Source organism: Mauremys reevesii, linkage group 4 (assembly GCF_016161935.1).
Source record: "Mauremys reevesii isolate NIE-2019 linkage group 4, ASM1616193v1, whole genome shotgun sequence".
NCBI lineage: Eukaryota > Metazoa > Chordata > Testudines > Geoemydidae > Mauremys > Mauremys reevesii.
The window spans coordinates 131,674,558-131,692,211 of NC_052626.1; the positions used below are offsets into that span (position 1 = coordinate 131,674,558).

General features: G+C 54.9%; 1 protein-coding gene across 6 annotated transcripts in view; it reads left to right on the plus strand.

The window, feature by feature from the left end:
* ATP2B4 (ATPase plasma membrane Ca2+ transporting 4) overlaps positions 1-17,654 on the plus strand; it is a 105,518-nt gene that overhangs the window by 52,501 nt on the left and 35,363 nt on the right. For all 6 annotated transcript variants that reach the window (XM_039538710.1, XM_039538709.1, XM_039538705.1 and 3 more), the window contains exons 3-10: positions 4,897-5,094; positions 7,747-8,004; positions 8,739-8,864; positions 9,617-9,742; positions 13,062-13,097; positions 15,586-15,747; positions 16,456-16,670; positions 17,390-17,632. In XM_039538710.1, the coding sequence (XP_039394644.1) occupies positions 4,897-5,094; positions 7,747-8,004; positions 8,739-8,864; positions 9,617-9,742; positions 13,062-13,097; positions 15,586-15,747; positions 16,456-16,670; positions 17,390-17,632 (1,364 nt within the window). The remainder of the gene's footprint in view (positions 1-4,896; positions 5,095-7,746; positions 8,005-8,738; positions 8,865-9,616; positions 9,743-13,061; positions 13,098-15,585; positions 15,748-16,455; positions 16,671-17,389; positions 17,633-17,654) is intronic.

A 17,654-nucleotide genomic window follows, 5' to 3' on the forward strand; every position in this document is an offset into this window, starting at 1 on the left:
CTATCCATGATTGACTGCCGCTAGTCCTTGCCTTCCTCCTTGACCATGAGACAATGGCCACAGTTGACTTGATGCACAAAGTGGCAGGTGGGTTATTTTCAAACCTCTTTTCCAGTCTGTAACTCTTCTCACACACCCCACCCTCCATTAACCCTTTCTTTCCTTTACTTCCTACTTTAACCAGCAAACGTCCTGGGGATTGCAATGGCCTATAAGAGTCTATCACTTTTTTAAATCTATAATTGTTCTTGTGTCTAGAGGTCCCTGCTGAGATCAGGGCCTCATTGTGCTCAGTGCTGTACGTACAGGGTAAGATTGAAAATCAACGGCAGTTGAATGCCTAACCCTTTCAGGGGCTTTTGAAAAATCGAACCCTAACAGACGTTCTTGAGGTCGCATGTGGCATCTGCAATAGAGCAGGGAGTTGAGCTCTGATCTTCTAAACCCCTGGCCAGTGCCTTAATCCGAAGACTAGTCTTCCTCCTCCACAGCCCAGAGTCTTGCACAATTCCAGCAATGGCACCATAATAAACTTGGGAGCTTGCAGAGTGCTGCAGCCCTGGAATGTCAGAGGGGGCTGTGGAGATCTCGGATGGTTTGGCTAATTTCAAGACAGCAGGTGACCCTGTCACCGGCTCATCATGGCACGGATGCTCCCACTTTCCTGTGGGCCCCCAACTCCAGGCACTCTGAGGCTCTACTTTTCCCCAGGACTGTGGTGAATTGGTCCCCTTTGGAAGGGGAAAGGGTGTGACAGTGCCTGCTGGCAGGAGAAGGACTAGTGGAATGAGATTAGAGGGTGACTGTGAAGAAAAAAATATTGAAAGTGGGGGAGAAGGAACAGGGCAGAGCAAGAGGGTGGGGATGGTTTGTGAGGAGACGGGCGGCTGGTGTGTATGTGTGAGCAGCAAGTTCCCTGCCAGGGCAGGGGCTAAGCAGTTAAAGTGAATGTGGGGGAGTCTGCACTGATTGGATTCTGGGCTGGCACAGCCTGTGGCGATCACCTGCTGTGGCCCAAAGGGGGTCTGCTTGAGGGTAGAGGGAGAGCAGATCTGCTGGCATGGCCATAACTGGGGAGACAAACCTGACCCACGGTCCATGTTTGTGCTAGCAGTTGAGGGGAACAGTTAGGGGAACTTGTGGAGTGGGGACATGGGGGCTCTCTGCCCCTGGCATGCAGCTGGGTCTGGGGAGGGGGCAGCAGACCTGGGCTGTGAGGTGCTCTCTCTCTCTCCCTGTGGCAGAAAGTCTGTGTGTTTGAGGGGTGGGGGTGGCAGGCGGCAGATCCAGGTGGGGAAGGTGCAGGGCCGAGTTGTGGGGTGGCAGAGCACAATCTAGGGTGTGGGGGCCCAGCCTGTGAGGCTCTGGGGGGAGAGCTTCAGGGCTGAGTTGTGGGGTGCATTCTGTCACTCTGGTACAGAGCCAGTGTACAAGTGGGGCTGTGGGGCTCACCCCCCTGCCTATGGCACAGAGCTGGGTGTGCCAGTGGGGCTGCAGCTGTCCTTGTTCTCTGACTCCATGTGCCTGGCATTCCTCCCTTCCCCCACGTGCTGGGAAGCGTGCGCTCACCCTCCCCTCCCAGTCCCTGGGCCATGACACCGCATGAGTCAAACCACCCCATTATTTTCCGTCTGGTCCAGAGACTTTGGGTGGGGCTCGTTCCCAGGCAGGCTTGTAGGGACACCCGGGCTGACTTCACTGACCGGCTTTCCTCTCCCTGGATCCTGCCGCCATGCACCTCCGTCTCCCTTCAGACTGCGTGGTGCCAGCCAGCCTGTGATGGGAGGGGGGCCTTGTCTACCCTCTGCTCTCCACGCCTCCAGCCCCCTGCCTCTGCCAGGGCTGCTCCCTCCCTGGCCCCGCTCCCCCCGATCTCCTGCGGGTGGCTGCAGCTGGGTAGAAGGGGAGGATTTTGTTCTCCTCCTCTCCCCAGTGGAAGCACCCGGGGCTCAGCCGGCTCAAGGAGGGGGAAACCCCCTCAAGTGACAGGGAAGTCAGTCTCCAGCTAGAGGGTCTGGCAGGGTTTCCAGGCTGCCCCAGCCCTGGCCCACATGTGGAGGGGAGAGACAGTCCAAGTGGCTACAGTTCAGAGCACAGCTCGGAGTCTGACCTCCCCTGCCTGGTGCATCTCGGGAGTTGGCAGGAACCTAGCTGGGGCACCCTTAAGGTGGAAAATGCAGGGCTCTGAGCTTTTTAAGGTGGAGCTGGTGAGGAGGCAGGGGGTTATTGGCTGATTTCATTTAAGTCCACCCCAACGTAATGCTAGTTAAAGGGGCTGGGTTGACAGCCCCCAGGAGACAATTCTTGTGTGTCGCAACAGGGTGGAGATGGCTTTGTGGTGAAGGCACCGGATTGGGGCTTGAGGACTGGGCTCAACTCCTAGTTATGCCCCAGACTTTTCTGTGCAACCTTGGGCAAGTCACATCCCCTCTCTGGGCCTCAGTTCCACATCTGTAAAAGGGCGGGGGGAGGGGTAACGCCCCCTTTCCCAGATATGGACCTGGGGCCCAGCGCGGGATGTGACTTGCCTCACAGCCCAGCTGAGGGCACACCCATTAATGGCTGGAGCGGAGGGGACCATGTGCTGCAATGACAGGGGCCACGTGAGCACCTTGATTTATAAGCAGTGGCGCGTGGCCAGCAGGGCCTTGACCATGGGGGTTGGGGGCAGCCCCAGGCATCTGACTGTCTCTTGTTAACCCTTCTTCCCCACCCCCCTTACTGCCAAAAAATCCGCATGGCAAAGGGGGCGAGAGGGAGAGGTTTCGTTGTGATGGACTTGCACCAGTGTTAGACTCGTGGAAGCAGCAGCTGGGCTCTTGGAGGTCTCTCCCCAAGCCCATGTTTTCCCTACAGCATCAGCCCAGCAACATCCCCCTGCCAATGGGGCTGAATCCACAGATCCAGCCCTGGCATGAAGAAGCACCCATTACTCTCCCTGTCTGTGTGGCTTTCTGCGCTAACTCTCCTCCCCTTGATTTCCCTCCTATGTCACAGCCCTTTTTTGGAGTCCTGGAGCGGGGGACTGCAGGTGGAAGGGATGGGGAGGGTCTCCTACTTGATCTGGCCCACAAACCCTAATCTGCCTCTGCCAGCTTGGAAAGATCTTAGAGCTGGAAAAGCCCTAGGACATCCTGGAAGAACTGGGTGTAGTTGATTGTGCGAGGCTGGGGAAATCAGGAATGATGCCTTGGATTCTCTGCCACCTTGCCTGGGAGCTGGATGCAGCACAGATCTGGTTGTCTGAGACTTTGTGGGTGGTACCTGCTGCCCACATGCTAGGCAGAAGACTGATTCCTCCTGAAGGCCTGGGGCTGCAGAGAGCTCTGGCAGCCGCTGCCTCTCCTGTGAGCTGGAGAGAGATACTGAAGCAGGCAGCTCTGATTCCACACCTGTTATAAATGCCAGATTCACAGCTAATTTGATGCAAGGTGTAAACAAGCCAGTGAGCACCAGCTGGCATTCATTGGCACGTGAGGGGTTTGCTAGGTGGAGGCTGTGTCAGAAAGGTGGTGAGAATCGCTACCTTTGGTTTGTTGATCAGAGTTAGTGTGTCCCTTGTTCCCTCTGGCTCTCACCCCTCTTTGTATGATACCTGGGCCCAGCTGAATGTCTCTGAGGGTACGTCTACACTTGAAAGACCCACCTGTGCTACTGAGTCTGAGCCCAGGTCTGGTGATAGCCATGTAGACATTGGGGCTCAGGCTGGAGCCTGGGCTCTGAAACTCTCCCCCTCGCTGGGTTACAGAGCCCGGGCTCCAGCCTGATCCTGAACGTCTACACTGACGTCTTTAGCCCTGCAGCCCAGTCCCCGCGACCCTGTCAACTGCCCCAAGCTCTGACACTCAGCACTGCGGGTGTTTCTCCACAGTGTAGATGTACTTGTAGGGACACCCCAGCTCACGTGGTGTCACACCTGCGACTCGCCCAGTTTGCCTCATTCTCTCCTGTCCCTTTGCTGACCAGTCACACACTTGCCCTAGCAGGCTGATCTGGGTTGGTGGGGGAACCCCAGCTGGGAACCAGAGTAAAGCCACCCACTGGTCTAATAACCCACTCCATCCACTGGTCTAATAACCCACTCCACCCACTGATGGGCCCCTGGCCCAGTGTCGGGGGTAATTGAGAGCATAGCAGGGGCTCCCAGGTTTCCGTCTTGCTGCATCATTCAAGGGAAATCAACCACCTGGCCCCAGCTGGGCTCACTTTTCTCCGAGGGCAGCTCTGGCCCTTGTAACCTCAATGCAAATCAGTGCCGGAAGCTTGCCAGCTTCTGCGCTGGAGCCTGATCTCGCCAGGGCCTGAGCGCCCTCTGCTGTAGAGGCCCAGCCAGAAAAGCACATGCATGGGAGTAAACGAGAATAAGAAGCAGTACGGTCTAGTGGATGGGATATTAGAAGACCTGAGTGACTTTGGGCAAGACACTTCCCTGCTCAGTGCCTCAGTTTCCCTTCCCACCATCTGTCTGTTTTATCTGTGTAGGTTGTGAGCTCTCTGGGACAGGGTCTGTCTGTACAGCGCCTGACACAATGGGACATCTTGGCTCTGCTGTGATCTAAATAAAAGCAGCAAAGAATCCTGTGGCACCTTATAGACTAACAGACGTTTTGGAGCATGAGCTTTCGTGGGTGAATCCGACGAAGTGGGTATTCACCCACGAAAGCTCATGCTCCAAAACGACTGTTAGTCTATAAGGTGCCACAGGATTCTTTGCTGCTTTTACAGATCCAGACTAACACGGCTACCCCTCTGATACCTGTGATCTAAATAACACTGAAGGGAGTGCTGGAGAACAAATGTATCCAGGGATATCTGAGGATGATGTGTCAACTGCAGGGATGGGGATGGCAGGGTGACTTTCCTCTCCTCACCTCTCCTTCTTGCCTTCCTCTCCAGGCTTATCTGGGAACCCAGCAGATCTGGAGAAGCGGAGGCAGGTCTTTGGCCAGAACTTCATCCCGCCCAAAAAGGCCAAGACCTTCCTGCAGTTAGTCTGGGAGGCGCTTCAGGACGTCACGCTGATCATCTTGGAAATCGCAGCCATAATCTCCCTGGGCCTGTCATTCTATCACCCCCCGGGCGGTGACAGCGAATGTGAGTGCCCCACGGCCTTGGAGGGTGGGAGGGTAGGGGCAGTGTCTCCTGGAACGTTTGCTCAGAACTGGCATGGAAGGGGTTGGTCATGCCAGGAGCAGCACCATCATATCCCCCGGGTTGTATCATGTGTGTTCTGGAAAAGGCTCTCTGGTCGCTGCTTTAGGCTTCCTCTTTAGGATCAATCCTCAGCTGGTGTGACCCTGGAGTTCCACCAGCTTCATGGCACTATCTGGATTTGCACCGGCTGGGGATTTCGCCCAATGCCTTCAATGGAACTCTTTGGCTTTGCACCAGTTGGGGATCTGGGGCCTCATTTTCCCCCTTCCCCCCCACTCCTGCCCCGGCCCACACGTTACCTGATTGACTAGTAAGCAGATTTTCCCTAGCCGAGTTCCCTAACATACAGCTGACATCACTGTGTTTTCCTGCCCGTTTCCTCGCCAGCACACCTCTCCCACGGTACAGCTAGATGCTACGGTGCTGGTTGTAGGGTGACCAGATGTCCCGATTTTATAGGGACAGTCCCGATATTTGGGGCTTTTTCTTATATAGGCTCCTATTACCCCCCAATGGGTAAGAGTCCCATTAACCTTGAATGGGCTTTGAGTCAGGCCCATAGACAAAAAGGGCTAGTTCCTATGTCCAGACCACATTCCAGCTCTGTTAATTCTCTGCCCCTTGCAGTTTCAGGGAGATACAGGATTCACTTACTGCAACACCGCTTAGAACGGGGCCCTGTTAAACACCTTCGAGGCTCCACCTCAGAAACAGCTGCATCTGAGGGATGGGGGAGTCAGGATTCCTGTTAATAGTGTACTGGAGAGTGCTTTGGGATTGTTCGGGCTTAAAAGGCACTATACAGAAAGATACAAGAGCCATCTTCCAAGTGCCCATTGTCCCTGCAAGGAGAAGTCAGTGGCATGATCCTGGCGCTAAGGGATGCTGTGGGTTGGACGTGCGACCCTAGGCTGTGGTGTGGGGGGGGTTGGAAGCCAGTACTTTTCCTGCAAGCTAGAAAATGGAGCTGAGTTTTCATCCTATGGAACCCTTCAGTAGAGGAGGGGAAGCTGCAGCATGTCTCGTACCCTGTGCGTCTCGGCATCAGTTTATGGATTGAAATGAATCAGAACTCTAAACACAAGGAAGCCAGGTGGGCTTGACAGGATGGGCTGAGAAAGGCGGGTGCGGGGAAGGGGGGAGAAATTCTGCTCTTGGCCAGAGATCGCAAAATAATCCCAATTAGAGACCCCAAGAGAAAAACAGCTCCCTGACCAGGGGCGACAGGCTGAAGAGCAGAGGGGCGGTTTGAGTGACATGCTGATCAGGGCTTGGTCTGCACCCCTGGTGTGTGGGTAGCTAGATAAATGGAGGCAGGCCTTCACTGGTGTGACGGCAGCATGCAGGGTCCAGCTGGTCAAAATCCTGCCTTTTCTATGGCCCCATCTGACACCCATCCAGCTCAGTGGGAGTCATTCCATTGCCTCTGATAGGAGTTGGAGCAGGCTCCTTGCAGCCAATACGTGATGCTTCAGAGGAAAGTGAGTCCCCAACCTGTGATCCTGGCTGTGCAGCGCTGTATGCCTAGAACAAGGGAGGAAGGTTCTCAGGACCTGTCATGTATCCATACTGGTGTGCTTATAGATGTGTGTGTGAAAGCTCTGTCTGCCACCAAGATACCAAGCACCCACCTATGTGTTTATTAGTAGGCTTAGAAATACTTGAGTGATGGTCTGTAAATCCTGACCATACCAGATCCCTGTGTACATGCATAAACCATAGCTAAGATAAAAGCACCCCCATCCCCTGAACCTCCTGATCCTAGTGCATGATCATTTATATTTTGTGTTCGCATTGGTGGTCATCCTGCTGTGTGCTCAGCCTCTGGGATACCTACCATGAATCAGGCTATACGGGGTCGATCGTAGCTGTCATGAGAGAGAGACACGTTTCCCACAGGCTGATCTCATGCCAGAGTGTATAATCTAGCACCTGTGATCCAGGAATCTGAGTCCTTTGCCAGAGGCATAATCAAGACTTCGCAGTGTCCCTGTCAGGTGGGCTGAGAGGTGTGGTCTGGCCATGTGACTCAATTCCAGCTCTGATGCGGTGCTCCTTTGTGGTTTTGGAGGTGGATGGGCAAGGCACTTCATCTCTCTGAGCCTCTGTAAATTGGGGCCTTAATCTGTGAGGATTAATTGGTTACGGGTTGCAAAGTTCTCTGCAAGGGCCCAGTGATGGGGCTTGCTTAGTTTTTATTGGCTGCTGTTTTGTTTCTTAGATGGTGGCTGTTTGAAGTATTAAATTGGGATAACAATTGAGGAAAGCGAGACACAGAAATGACTCATTCCCAAAGTCACACCTAGAGAGGGCATGTGAGAACCGTGAAAAGAACCCTGGTGTCCTGATTCCCAGGCTCCTGCTCTGTTAGCCCAGCCTCTGCCAAAATATGCAGAAATGGCTGGATGGGCAGTGTGCCCATGGGGGAAGAGGGAGACCAGAGGGAGTGACTTGTGGGAGAAAGGGACAGGGGGCATCTGTGCGTATGTGGGCCTTTCAGGCCTTTTGCTGTGCAACACGCTGACAGATACACCAAGATCTCTTTTATGTGACTGAATTTTCCTCTTCTCTGTGCTTCCTGCTGCCCGGCAGTGTGTGGCCAAGCAGCGGCGGGCGCGGAGGACGAGGGGGAGGCGCAGGCTGGCTGGATCGAGGGGGCAGCCATTCTCTTCTCGGTGATCATCGTGGTGCTGGTGACGGCCTTCAATGACTGGAGCAAGGAGAAGCAGTTCCGGGGCCTCCAGAGCCGGATCGAGCAGGAGCAGAAGTTCACGGTCATCCGCAAGGGGCAGGTGATCCAGATCCCTGTGGCCGAGATTGTGGTGGGGGACATTGCGCAGATCAAATACGGTGAGTGGTGGGAGGGGAGCCAGCCCACAGAGAGTTGACCGGGTCAGTTCAGGCACTCCTACCCCCTTCTGTGCCTGTCTCACACCTTGCCCCATCCTTCCTTGAGTTGGCTCAGTCATGGAGCTGCCCGCAGTAGAAACTCAGCCGCCGGCTGCCTTCTTTGCTGAACGTCGGCCTGTTCCCCACTTTCTCCCAGCATGCCTCAGGCCTGACCTTATAGGGGCTGGTGTCCGTGGAGGATAATGTCGCTAGCTCCACTCTCCCTGCCAGCTTTCACCCTGGGCTCCTCATGCGCAGAGGCAGCGGTTGGTGCTAAGTTGAGCTCTGTGAAGTGCCTCATGCTTTAGCCACTTCCCCAGCAGGGACTCTCACCGAATTGCTTTTGCTCAGGGTCATGCTTTCATTGCACTGAAGAAAAATGTTTCTCCTGTCAGCCATCTTCTCCCCCCGCATCCCTTTGCTGTCCATCACCCACCACTGAGAGTTCGTCTCCACAGATACGCTGCAAGGAGTGATTTGGACAGGCAGCATGGTGCTTTCTTGTGTGGTTTTGGTTTGTTTGTTTTCCCCCTCATCGTTCTGCCACAGCTTAGCCATGCCTTGGGATTCTGGGTAATCTCCCTGGCATCAGGAATTCTTCAGGCCTTGCCTCCCCAGCCGCAGACTGAGAAAAGGGCAGGACGAGCTTTGTGTCGGGCACAGACGGGCCTGTAACGTGTTCCCTCCTCTCTCAGGTGATCTGCTGCCCTCGGATGGGATCCTGATCCAAGGCAATGATCTGAAGATCGATGAGAGCTCTCTGACTGGGGAATCGGATCACGTCAAGAAATCAGTGGATAAAGACCCCATGATGCTTTCCGGTGAGGCCACCAGACGTGACCTGTGACCCAAGTCCTCCGCGCTAGGGCTGGACACCCCAGCCAGCTGCCCAGCCTCTGGCAGCTTTGGGGTTCGGCAGGATTCATGTTGAGACGACCCAGTGCTGGTACCCTCCCAATACCAGCACATGTTAGACCAGGTTCTGCGTGCCCATCCCTGGAGCATGGGCAGCAGGAGATGGCTAGATCTCTTCTGCCCGTTTGTGGTCCTAGCACAGCATAGAGTGGCCCCTCAGCTACTGAACAGACCAAGAATGGTCTTTGTGGATGACCAGTCTTGGAGGGCGAATCCCCTTCCAGAGCAGGGGCAGCACGGGCATGGGCAGCAGCAGAGCAAGCTTCCATTGCCCATTGCTCCCTGCCAGCCTGCTTCAGCCCTGTCCTGGAGGGGTTTCTGTAGTGTGGAGGCATGCAGCTACTATGTGGGTTGGGGCCAGTATAAGAATCTAGCTAGACTGACCGTTGTGATGGCAATGCCTGTCCCATGGGAACCTGGAATGAGATCCACTTAACTTAAAACGAGGCTCTGAGCAGCTGTCATTCCAGCAATAACTTTGGGTCTCGGTTGACCTGGGCCAGATTTGAATTGGTGACCCAGAAGCAACGGGCTCTGTACCCCATCCCCCCGAGTCAGACAGTTTCTCGTGTTAAAATAGTCAGGAAGTTGACTGTTAACGTCTCCTCTCCCTGGCTCATGTTTTCCCTTCCCCTCGGTGCTTCATTCCCCTGGCCAGGTACCCATGTGATGGAGGGCTCCGGACGGATGTTAGTCACAGCTGTGGGCATCAACTCGCAAACTGGAATCATCTTCACTCTGCTGGGCGCGGGAGAAGGGGAGGAGGAGAAGAAGGTGAAGAAAGGTAAGGAGATCTCTGGGAGCTCTTTCCTTCTGGGATGCAGTGAGCTGTGCCCATGGCTGGCAGCTGAGGGGGGACACGCAGGCCCGTTTAGCGTGAGTAACTGAGCTGGGCCTGTCAAGCCTTAGGAGATGAAACTGGGGGAATCCCACTGCTTCCACCATCAGGTCATGATGCAGCGAATGCAGGGAGCATGCAGCATGAGAAGGTCCCTTCCATGCTTGGGCACCTCGGGGCACTGCCTGGGCTCCCCTTCCAGTGCCTCCTTTATGACGCACCGTCCACTCCTCTGTCTCCATCCAGCCGCAGCTCGGGAGCTTGTGGGAGCAGGGCTTCAAAGGCAGAAAGGGCGTGGCTCTGGAGTTGGTATCAGAGCTGGCTTTGGCAAGAAGGCTGTTGATGGGGTTACTATTGCTCCAACCCCATTGCGGGAGGTGACTGATAGCTGAAATGATCCATGTCCTTCAGACAGTCCAGCACCCAAGGGCTTCACCAGCAGCAGCTTTCTTTCTCTCTCCATTTGTTTTCTCTCTCTTTTTCATCCAAAGACATACTCCCCAGCCCCAAGGGTTGACCTGGCAGTGTGGGGGTGGGGAAGGACGGCTAGGAGGACTTGCTTTGCTCTGCTGTCTGAGATCCTCGGATGGTAGGAGTTTGTGCAGGGAAAGGGTCACTCCTGGCTCCCTGACTTCAGTGGGTGGGGAAGTGCTCCTTTGGACCGCCCCAACATCGCATCAGGCTATTGTGAACCTCGAACCCATTCCCATCCTGGCCACCCATTTTCCCCAGGAAAGAGCTGTGGGGCCTTGCGGTTAGAGGGTTCAGCCCTTTGCTCTGTCCACTCACTGGCTCCAGGTCGCTCATAAGCCCCTTGCAGTGGTGTGATCTACAGTGCTAGGCTGATCCCAGTGCTGCTGTCTGAACCCCTGGTGTTCTGAAGGCCAACTGCACTCTGGGGGGGAGCCCCACTGTATGTGTGTGGGGGGGGGGATGCGGCGTGTGCCCACAGGGTGCAGGGGGGGCACATCTTGTCAGGCTGCGTCGCTCACCTACACAGAACCGACTGTGCCCGAATCCAAACGCTGCCCTGCCACCACTCCGATGTCTTGCTGCTTATTCCACCCACTCCGCCCCGATCCATACCGATCACAGATGGCTCAGAACCGTGCCGCCTCCTTTCTGGAGCTCTGAGATGATCCAGCCACTCCCCACTCACTTTGGGGTTTACAGGATGCTCGAAAGAGCCCGGAGCTCGTTTGGGGGGGGCTTGCGATGCAGCGTCGTGGCATGATGGCCTGCGCGGCAGCATGTCTCCATGCAGGCAATTCAGCAGCCCTGCCAGCTGGTTGGGCCAAGACTTGGCTTTGGGCACATAGGCAAAGCATCACTGTGCTTTGGGGGAGCCCCATCTTAGGAGCTGGGGTCTATGGGGAGAGTGGCAGGGCTCCCACATAGACAGTCTAAAACTCCTCCCACTCCCCGCCTTCTGATCATTTATTCCGTATTGTTTGTCCTGCCTCAGGACAAGTGACTCTGCTGGCCAATGGCTAGAAGAGGCTGGGCACAAAATGGGGCTGGAGGGTTGAGCTGGAAGAGAAGCCTGTGGGTGCATCGTGCCCTTGTACTTTCATTGCCTAGCAGATTGCAATGTCGCTCGAGCCCCTGGGCTTTGCCACCAAACAGAAACCAGACAGGGAGTCAGATCCTCAGCTGGTGTAAATCAGTTTAGGTCTATGGGAGTCCATGGATCAACACCAATGTACACTAGCTAAGGATTCCAGCTTCTGAAAGTGTGTCTGGTGTTCCCGTGCTCCCTGGTAGAGGCCCGGGTGCAAATGGCAGAAGGTACGTGGCTTATCAAAGCAGCCCAATGCTCCCTCTCTCGCGGTCTGCAGAACAGGCGTTTGTGCCCTCGATCCGCTTTGGCAAACCATCTAGGGATTAGTAAAAGGGACCGGATGATGGGCTTTCCGCCATCTCCCCTACAGAAGGGCTGTTAATGGACAGTGCTTGTCAGAAGGATTAAAGAGGACAAGACAGAGTGAGTGGAGAGGCAGCCGTTCATCTCCCCTCCCGCTAGCCAGACAATTCTGTATCTCCCATCTCCAGAGAATCGCTCCTCTTGCTCAGGGAGTAGTCTTCTGTCTTGCTTTTGAAGCTGTTCTCTCTGTCTCAGGAAGTGGCGCCCAACTTCTTATTTATTCTGCTTCCTGAAAGTTGCTTGGCATTTCCCCTGTCCCCGGGCTGTAGCGTTTGCTGACCGTGCTTGACATCCGGTGCTGTCCCCAGATGTTGAAAGCAGGGGATGGGTGGGCTGAGCGTGTTGTCTCTTGGGGCCCGTTTCTCTCCACATCACTGGGCGGGTGGTTGTCTAGATAAATAGTCCAACTTTAGACCCACCAGGCAAAGCCCCTCCGTCCTGCAATGCGGATTCGTTCCCAACAGCTCTTGGCTTCTTGTTACTGTTTGTATCGCAGTAGCACCCAGGGACCGTAGTCCTAGTCAGGGCCCCATTGTGCTTGGAGTTGTGCATTCACAAAACAAAGACAGTTCCTGCCACAACGAGCTTCCAAACTAAGTCTAAGACTGTTTCATTGTTACTTGTATTGTGGCAATCCGGATGGGTCTTCTGAGCTGGAGCAGTGTTTAGACGAACGGGAATTACGGGCTTGATGCAGAAATCAGCATGTGGATCTCTGGCCTGTGTTCTGCAGGTCTGATGATCACAATGGTCCCTTTTGGGCTGGTGTTAAGTTCTGTCTAGCAACACCTGCAGGCCCCAGCTGAGATCAGGTTCCGTTTGTACTAGGTGCTGTACAAACACAGAGACAGCCCCACTCATGACAAGCCCATACACTAAAGAGATGAGACCACAGGTGGAAGCAATGAAGTAGTATTTTCTCCATTTCAGACTGGAAATTGAGGCACAGGGAGATGGAAGTGACTTGCCCAAGGTCACACAGAGTCTGTGGCAGAGCAGGGAGCTGAGCCCAGAGCTCCTGAGTCCTACCCTAGTGCCTTACCCATGAGACCAGCCTTCCTCTGGCAGAGACTTCCCCTGCGCTATGGCTAAATGCTCCTTCCAGCATCAGGGAGAGGAGGGCTGAGACCTGGCAGGAGAATCCCCATTGGCTTTTATGGGTGGGGCGGCACCTTTGATCTCCTGAGTCATGGCCAGTTATGTGGAGCTCAGCAGCTGTGTGGGATTCCCGCTGTGTGAGTGCCAGTGTAGAGAGCACCCAGGGTGTGTCCTGCCGTCAGGGACGTTGATGTCAAGAACCGTGTGCTCAGCACTCCACCCTTTTTCTCTTTGTCTGAACAGGTAAAAAAGCAGGAGCCCCTGAAAATCGCAACAAAGGTAACCAGCCTCTCCATCCTTTGAACCAGCACCACACTAACTACCAAGCATTCCTCCTTCCTTCTTCCCATGAGTCTGTGCTCTTCGCCGCTGCAGCGGGAATCTCGCCTTGTTGTCCCAGAAGAGGGTGTAACAGTCCCCACAGTGCTAACCTCCACGCTTCCTTTATCCTGACCCCCAAGCATCCCGTCTAACTAGAGGCCAGCCTCAAACCCCAGGTCTGTGCTGCTGGAGTTGCAGCGCCCTCTGCTGTCAGCCTAGGGTTCTGATGGAAGGGGTTTGGGTTTTTTTCCCCACCATTGGTCCTGTGATGGGGGGATGATGGTTCTTTCTGCGCCCCATGTGGCGGCCTGGCCTCTTCTGGGAGGAAGACAAACAGCAGCACATTGAAATCTGTGGGAGAGTGGAAGGGGGAAGCCCTATTATTCAGGGAGGCTTAACATCAGCCTAGACATAGACCGTTTGGGACCAAATCTGCCCTGGATGGTTCTGCCCTGTCTCTGATCTGGGATGTCAGTTTCCACTGCCACCTTGTACCAGCAGGAAATTGACCGCGTGGGATTGTTCCACAGCACAGCAGCTAGTGTTTCCTCCCTCCATTGTTCCGGGATGAATGGGGACGTGGAATCTAGTGAGGAGAGTGCTCCGTGGCAAATAGGTGGTGGGGATGGGGTTTTAGTCTATGAGCATGAAGTGCTGCTCCCCTCCCCCAAGTTTGGACCTGGATCAGTGGTGGGTTTGGCCTGTGAAACTGTTACACCCTGTTCTTCTCATGGCCTTTTTGAATCAAAGTGAGCGTCTACTTCTCCAGTATGTTTCTCACAGTGTTCTTTCCAGGCTGTGTAGAGGAAGCCCATTTCTGCACCTGTCTGTTTCTCCACCTCTCTCTCTCTCTCTCTCTCTCTCTCAGCAGTTTACGTTTCCTTCCTTCCAATCTGACATGTCGGGTTGTTTTGGGTTTGTGGGTGTTCTGGTTTTTTGTTTCTGTTGTTCTCTCCTCCCCGCATTTCTGTTCTGTCTGAAAGTCCTAACCATGGAGGTCACAATTTTGGAGCAACCGTGAGTTCTTCTGAATCCATAACACTTTGGTGGTGGAGGCTAGAAAGGGGAATCTGCTCCGAAACAGCCAGAGTTGGATCCGTATGTGAACCACATACGGCTTGTCTGAGTTGTTGTTTGGCTTTTTTTAAACCCAAGAACAAGAACTGAGATGAAGCAAATAACTTCCATTATTTTTGTGGGGTTTTCTACTCGTCTTCATCCTCCCTCCCCCGTCCACACACAACTTCCTGTTTCGTTGGTGCTCTTTGGGTTCAAAAACTGAACAAGTGTAGGCTAGCAGAGCTCTATAGACCCAGGGGGGAGCTATATCCGGCTGCACCATCTGAGGATTTGGCCTTTTTATGTCTTAAGGATCCTAAAGAAATTTTTGGGCTGTATCACAGAGAGCTGAGGGTAAAGGAGCCGGTTCACTCCTCTGCATTAATGCGTCAGTCTCCACCCCCAATCCTCAAACTTCCCTCCCCTCCATTCCACCCCCTCAAATGCTGTCTGCGTAAAGTGACTCCCGCTGAGCTTCCATGAAGGCATTAAAGAGATCGTCCTTGGCATGTGTATAGAACAGGGGAGCTGAGGAAGGGAAATAGCTTGTGGAACTCATTGCCACAATCTCCTGGAGGTGAAGTGTTTAGCAGGATTGCAGAAAGTACAGAACATGCATATGGATGTTAATTATCTGGAGTTATAAAATTTAGGATTAAAGATGACCAAGTGTTTTGGAAGGGATCTAAACTGTCATGCTTCAGGGCATCAAGCAGCCTCCACTGGGGGGTTAGGAGGAAACTTTAATGTATTCCATAATGCCCTACTGTAGGGGTTCCTGCACCTTCCTCCGAAGTAGTTTGTGCTGCTGGCCACTGTGGGCGAGCGGATCCTGGATTATCCTGTAATCCGATCCAGCCTGGCCATTCTGATGCTCCTGTATTCAAAGAGCTTTACAAACACTTAGCGAATTAAGTCTCCTAACGCAACCCTGTAAGGTAAGTATTGTCAGCTGTATTTCACAGATGGGTAAACTGAGTCACGAGGCAGTGAAGGGACTCTTGCCCAAGCCCACCCAATCAAGGTCACTGGCAGAGCTGGGAATAGAACCCAGGAGTCTCATACCCTACTAAGGCTGTTCCTCCTCCCCCGGTGTAGTCAAGTAGAGACGTTATTTCCTTACCTGGGAAGTGGGGTTGGAAGGGCAAGTGAGCAGATCCCATGAGCTGTTCCAGGCACCTGCCCTACGGGGCGGTGGGGCAGGCTCCCTGAGACTGTGTAGGCTTTAACCTTAGTGTTTGCCTGTGGGGGCCAGGGGAGTCTTTTTTGCTCTAGGTTTCTTTCTCTCTCTCTCTTTCCCTCCTCCATCTCTGTCAATGGCGTCAAAAGCTTTCCCCCGCTGCCCCTCCCACTCACCCACTGTGTCTCTTTTGCCCCCGGGGTGTAGCTAAAACTCAGGATGGCGTGGCCCTGGAGATCCAGCCCCTGAAGAGCCAGGAAGGGGTGGAGAATGAGGATAAGGAGAAGAAGAAGGTGAAGGTCCCGAAGAAGGAGAAATCGGTGCTTCAAGGGAAGCTCACCCGTCTGGCGGTGCAGATTGGGAAGGCAGGTGAGCATGGATGAGGTGGATCTCGGGTCTCAGACAGCTCCACACTGGGCTTCTCCCCAGTGATGTAGCAGTGGCAGGATGTTCCACTAGATGAATTGGCTGTGACCGGGAGGGACAGACAGCGCTGGCTAGAGACTGGCACGGTGTGAGATGGTCCCTCAGCTGGCTGTGCTGCTGCCCCTCAATCCTAACCTGCAGCACGTCCTGCCATTCCAGCTCTGGATCCCCACACTCGGCTTTGCTGACGCCCCTTCATCCCGACAGTACCCCCTGCTATTGCTGGCTTGGGGACTCCCCAGGCCTATCTCTGCTCATGCCCCTCAGTCCTGAACTCCAGCTCTTCCCTGCCATAGTCTAGTCCGAGGTCTCCACGTAGCTCTGCTAATGCACCTCCGTTTTCACCTGCAGCCCCTTGGCTAGTCCAGCCCTGGGAGTCCATGAGATCAGAGACCCTCCTGTGAACACACTGAAATGCCGGGGCAGGTTTAGGTGTGGATAGACACACAGGCAAAGAGCCCCCGGGGCTCGTTCTGCACAGGTCGCTTCAGCAGGGTTCAAGGCCCCGGGAAGCAGAGCTCCAAGAAACTCCTGTCAGAGCGGCTTTCCCATCTCGATCCCCAGCCTAGGAGTGTGTGTGCGGGTGCCTATTGCGGGGGGCGGGGGCATCGCTACAGGTCCCGCTGGCCTCTCACCTGTCTCCTCCCCTAGGACTGATCATGTCGGCCATCACGGTCATCATCCTGGTGCTGTATTTTGTGATCGACACCTTCGCGGTGCAGCGCAGGCCCTGGCTGGCAGAGTGCACCCCCATCTACATCCAGTACTTCGTCAAGTTCTTCATCATTGGCGTCACTGTGCTGGTGGTGGCCGTGCCTGAGGGCCTGCCCCTGGCTGTTACCATCTCCCTGGCCTACTCGGTCAAGGTGAGGCCCCAGCCTGGGCAGGGAATGGTCGGGTGACTCTGTTCACCACGAGGACATGGGTTGTTCCTCTCTCCAGAGGGCTGGGGCGGGGGGAGTGTTGTGCGGAGGACAGAAGTGGGTGCCCATCTTCACCAAGGCATACAGAGGGAGCGCTACGGTCACTATGGCTAGAAGGGCTTGCTGGGGTGGAGTGCAGCTGGGGGTGGCTCTCCTCCCCATAGGAAGGCCGGGAGCGGAGGAAGCAGAGGCCTGTTTTTTCCCATCTGTTGTGCAGTGGGGCCAGCGCTGAGCCGTGTTAGGTGCCGGGTGGGGAAAGGGACTCTCAATCACTCCGCTGCTATTCCCCTGCCCAGTGTCCTATTCTCCCAAACAAACCCTCTCTTCCCCTCGTTCTAAGTAAGCCAGGAGCCTGGCCCGGCACTGCTGGAGGTGCACGTGGCAATAGTGCTTCCTGCCAAGCCAGTGGAGAGCCCCAGAGTGGAGCTGGGAGGGCGCAGGGGTGTTGTGCCGGCCCTACAGAGATGGCATCCCTCGCTGAGGTAATGCTGAATGCAGAGGCCCACGGCCCCCCAGTTCCTCTGTGTTCCCAGTGCCCTTGGCGCCAGGATCTGCCTGTTTGTGGGGTGCGAAGCATGGCTGTGCGCCCTGTGAAGACACAGGTGGGGAGAAGCCTACCTGCCTCTTAACACTTTCACTGCCTGTCTTGTGCCCCGCTGCAGAAAATGATGAAGGACAATAACCTGGTGAGGCACCTGGACGCCTGCGAGACCATGGGCAACGCTACGGCCATCTGCTCGGACAAGACAGGCACGCTCACCATGAACCGCATGACCGTGGTGCAGGCCTACGTGGGCGACACCCATTATCGGCAGATCCCCGACCCCGAAGCCATCCTGCCCAAGGTCTTAGACCTCATCGTCAATAGCGTCGCCATCAACTCAGCCTACACGTCCAAGATCCTGGTGAGTTGTCCTTCCTCTGCTA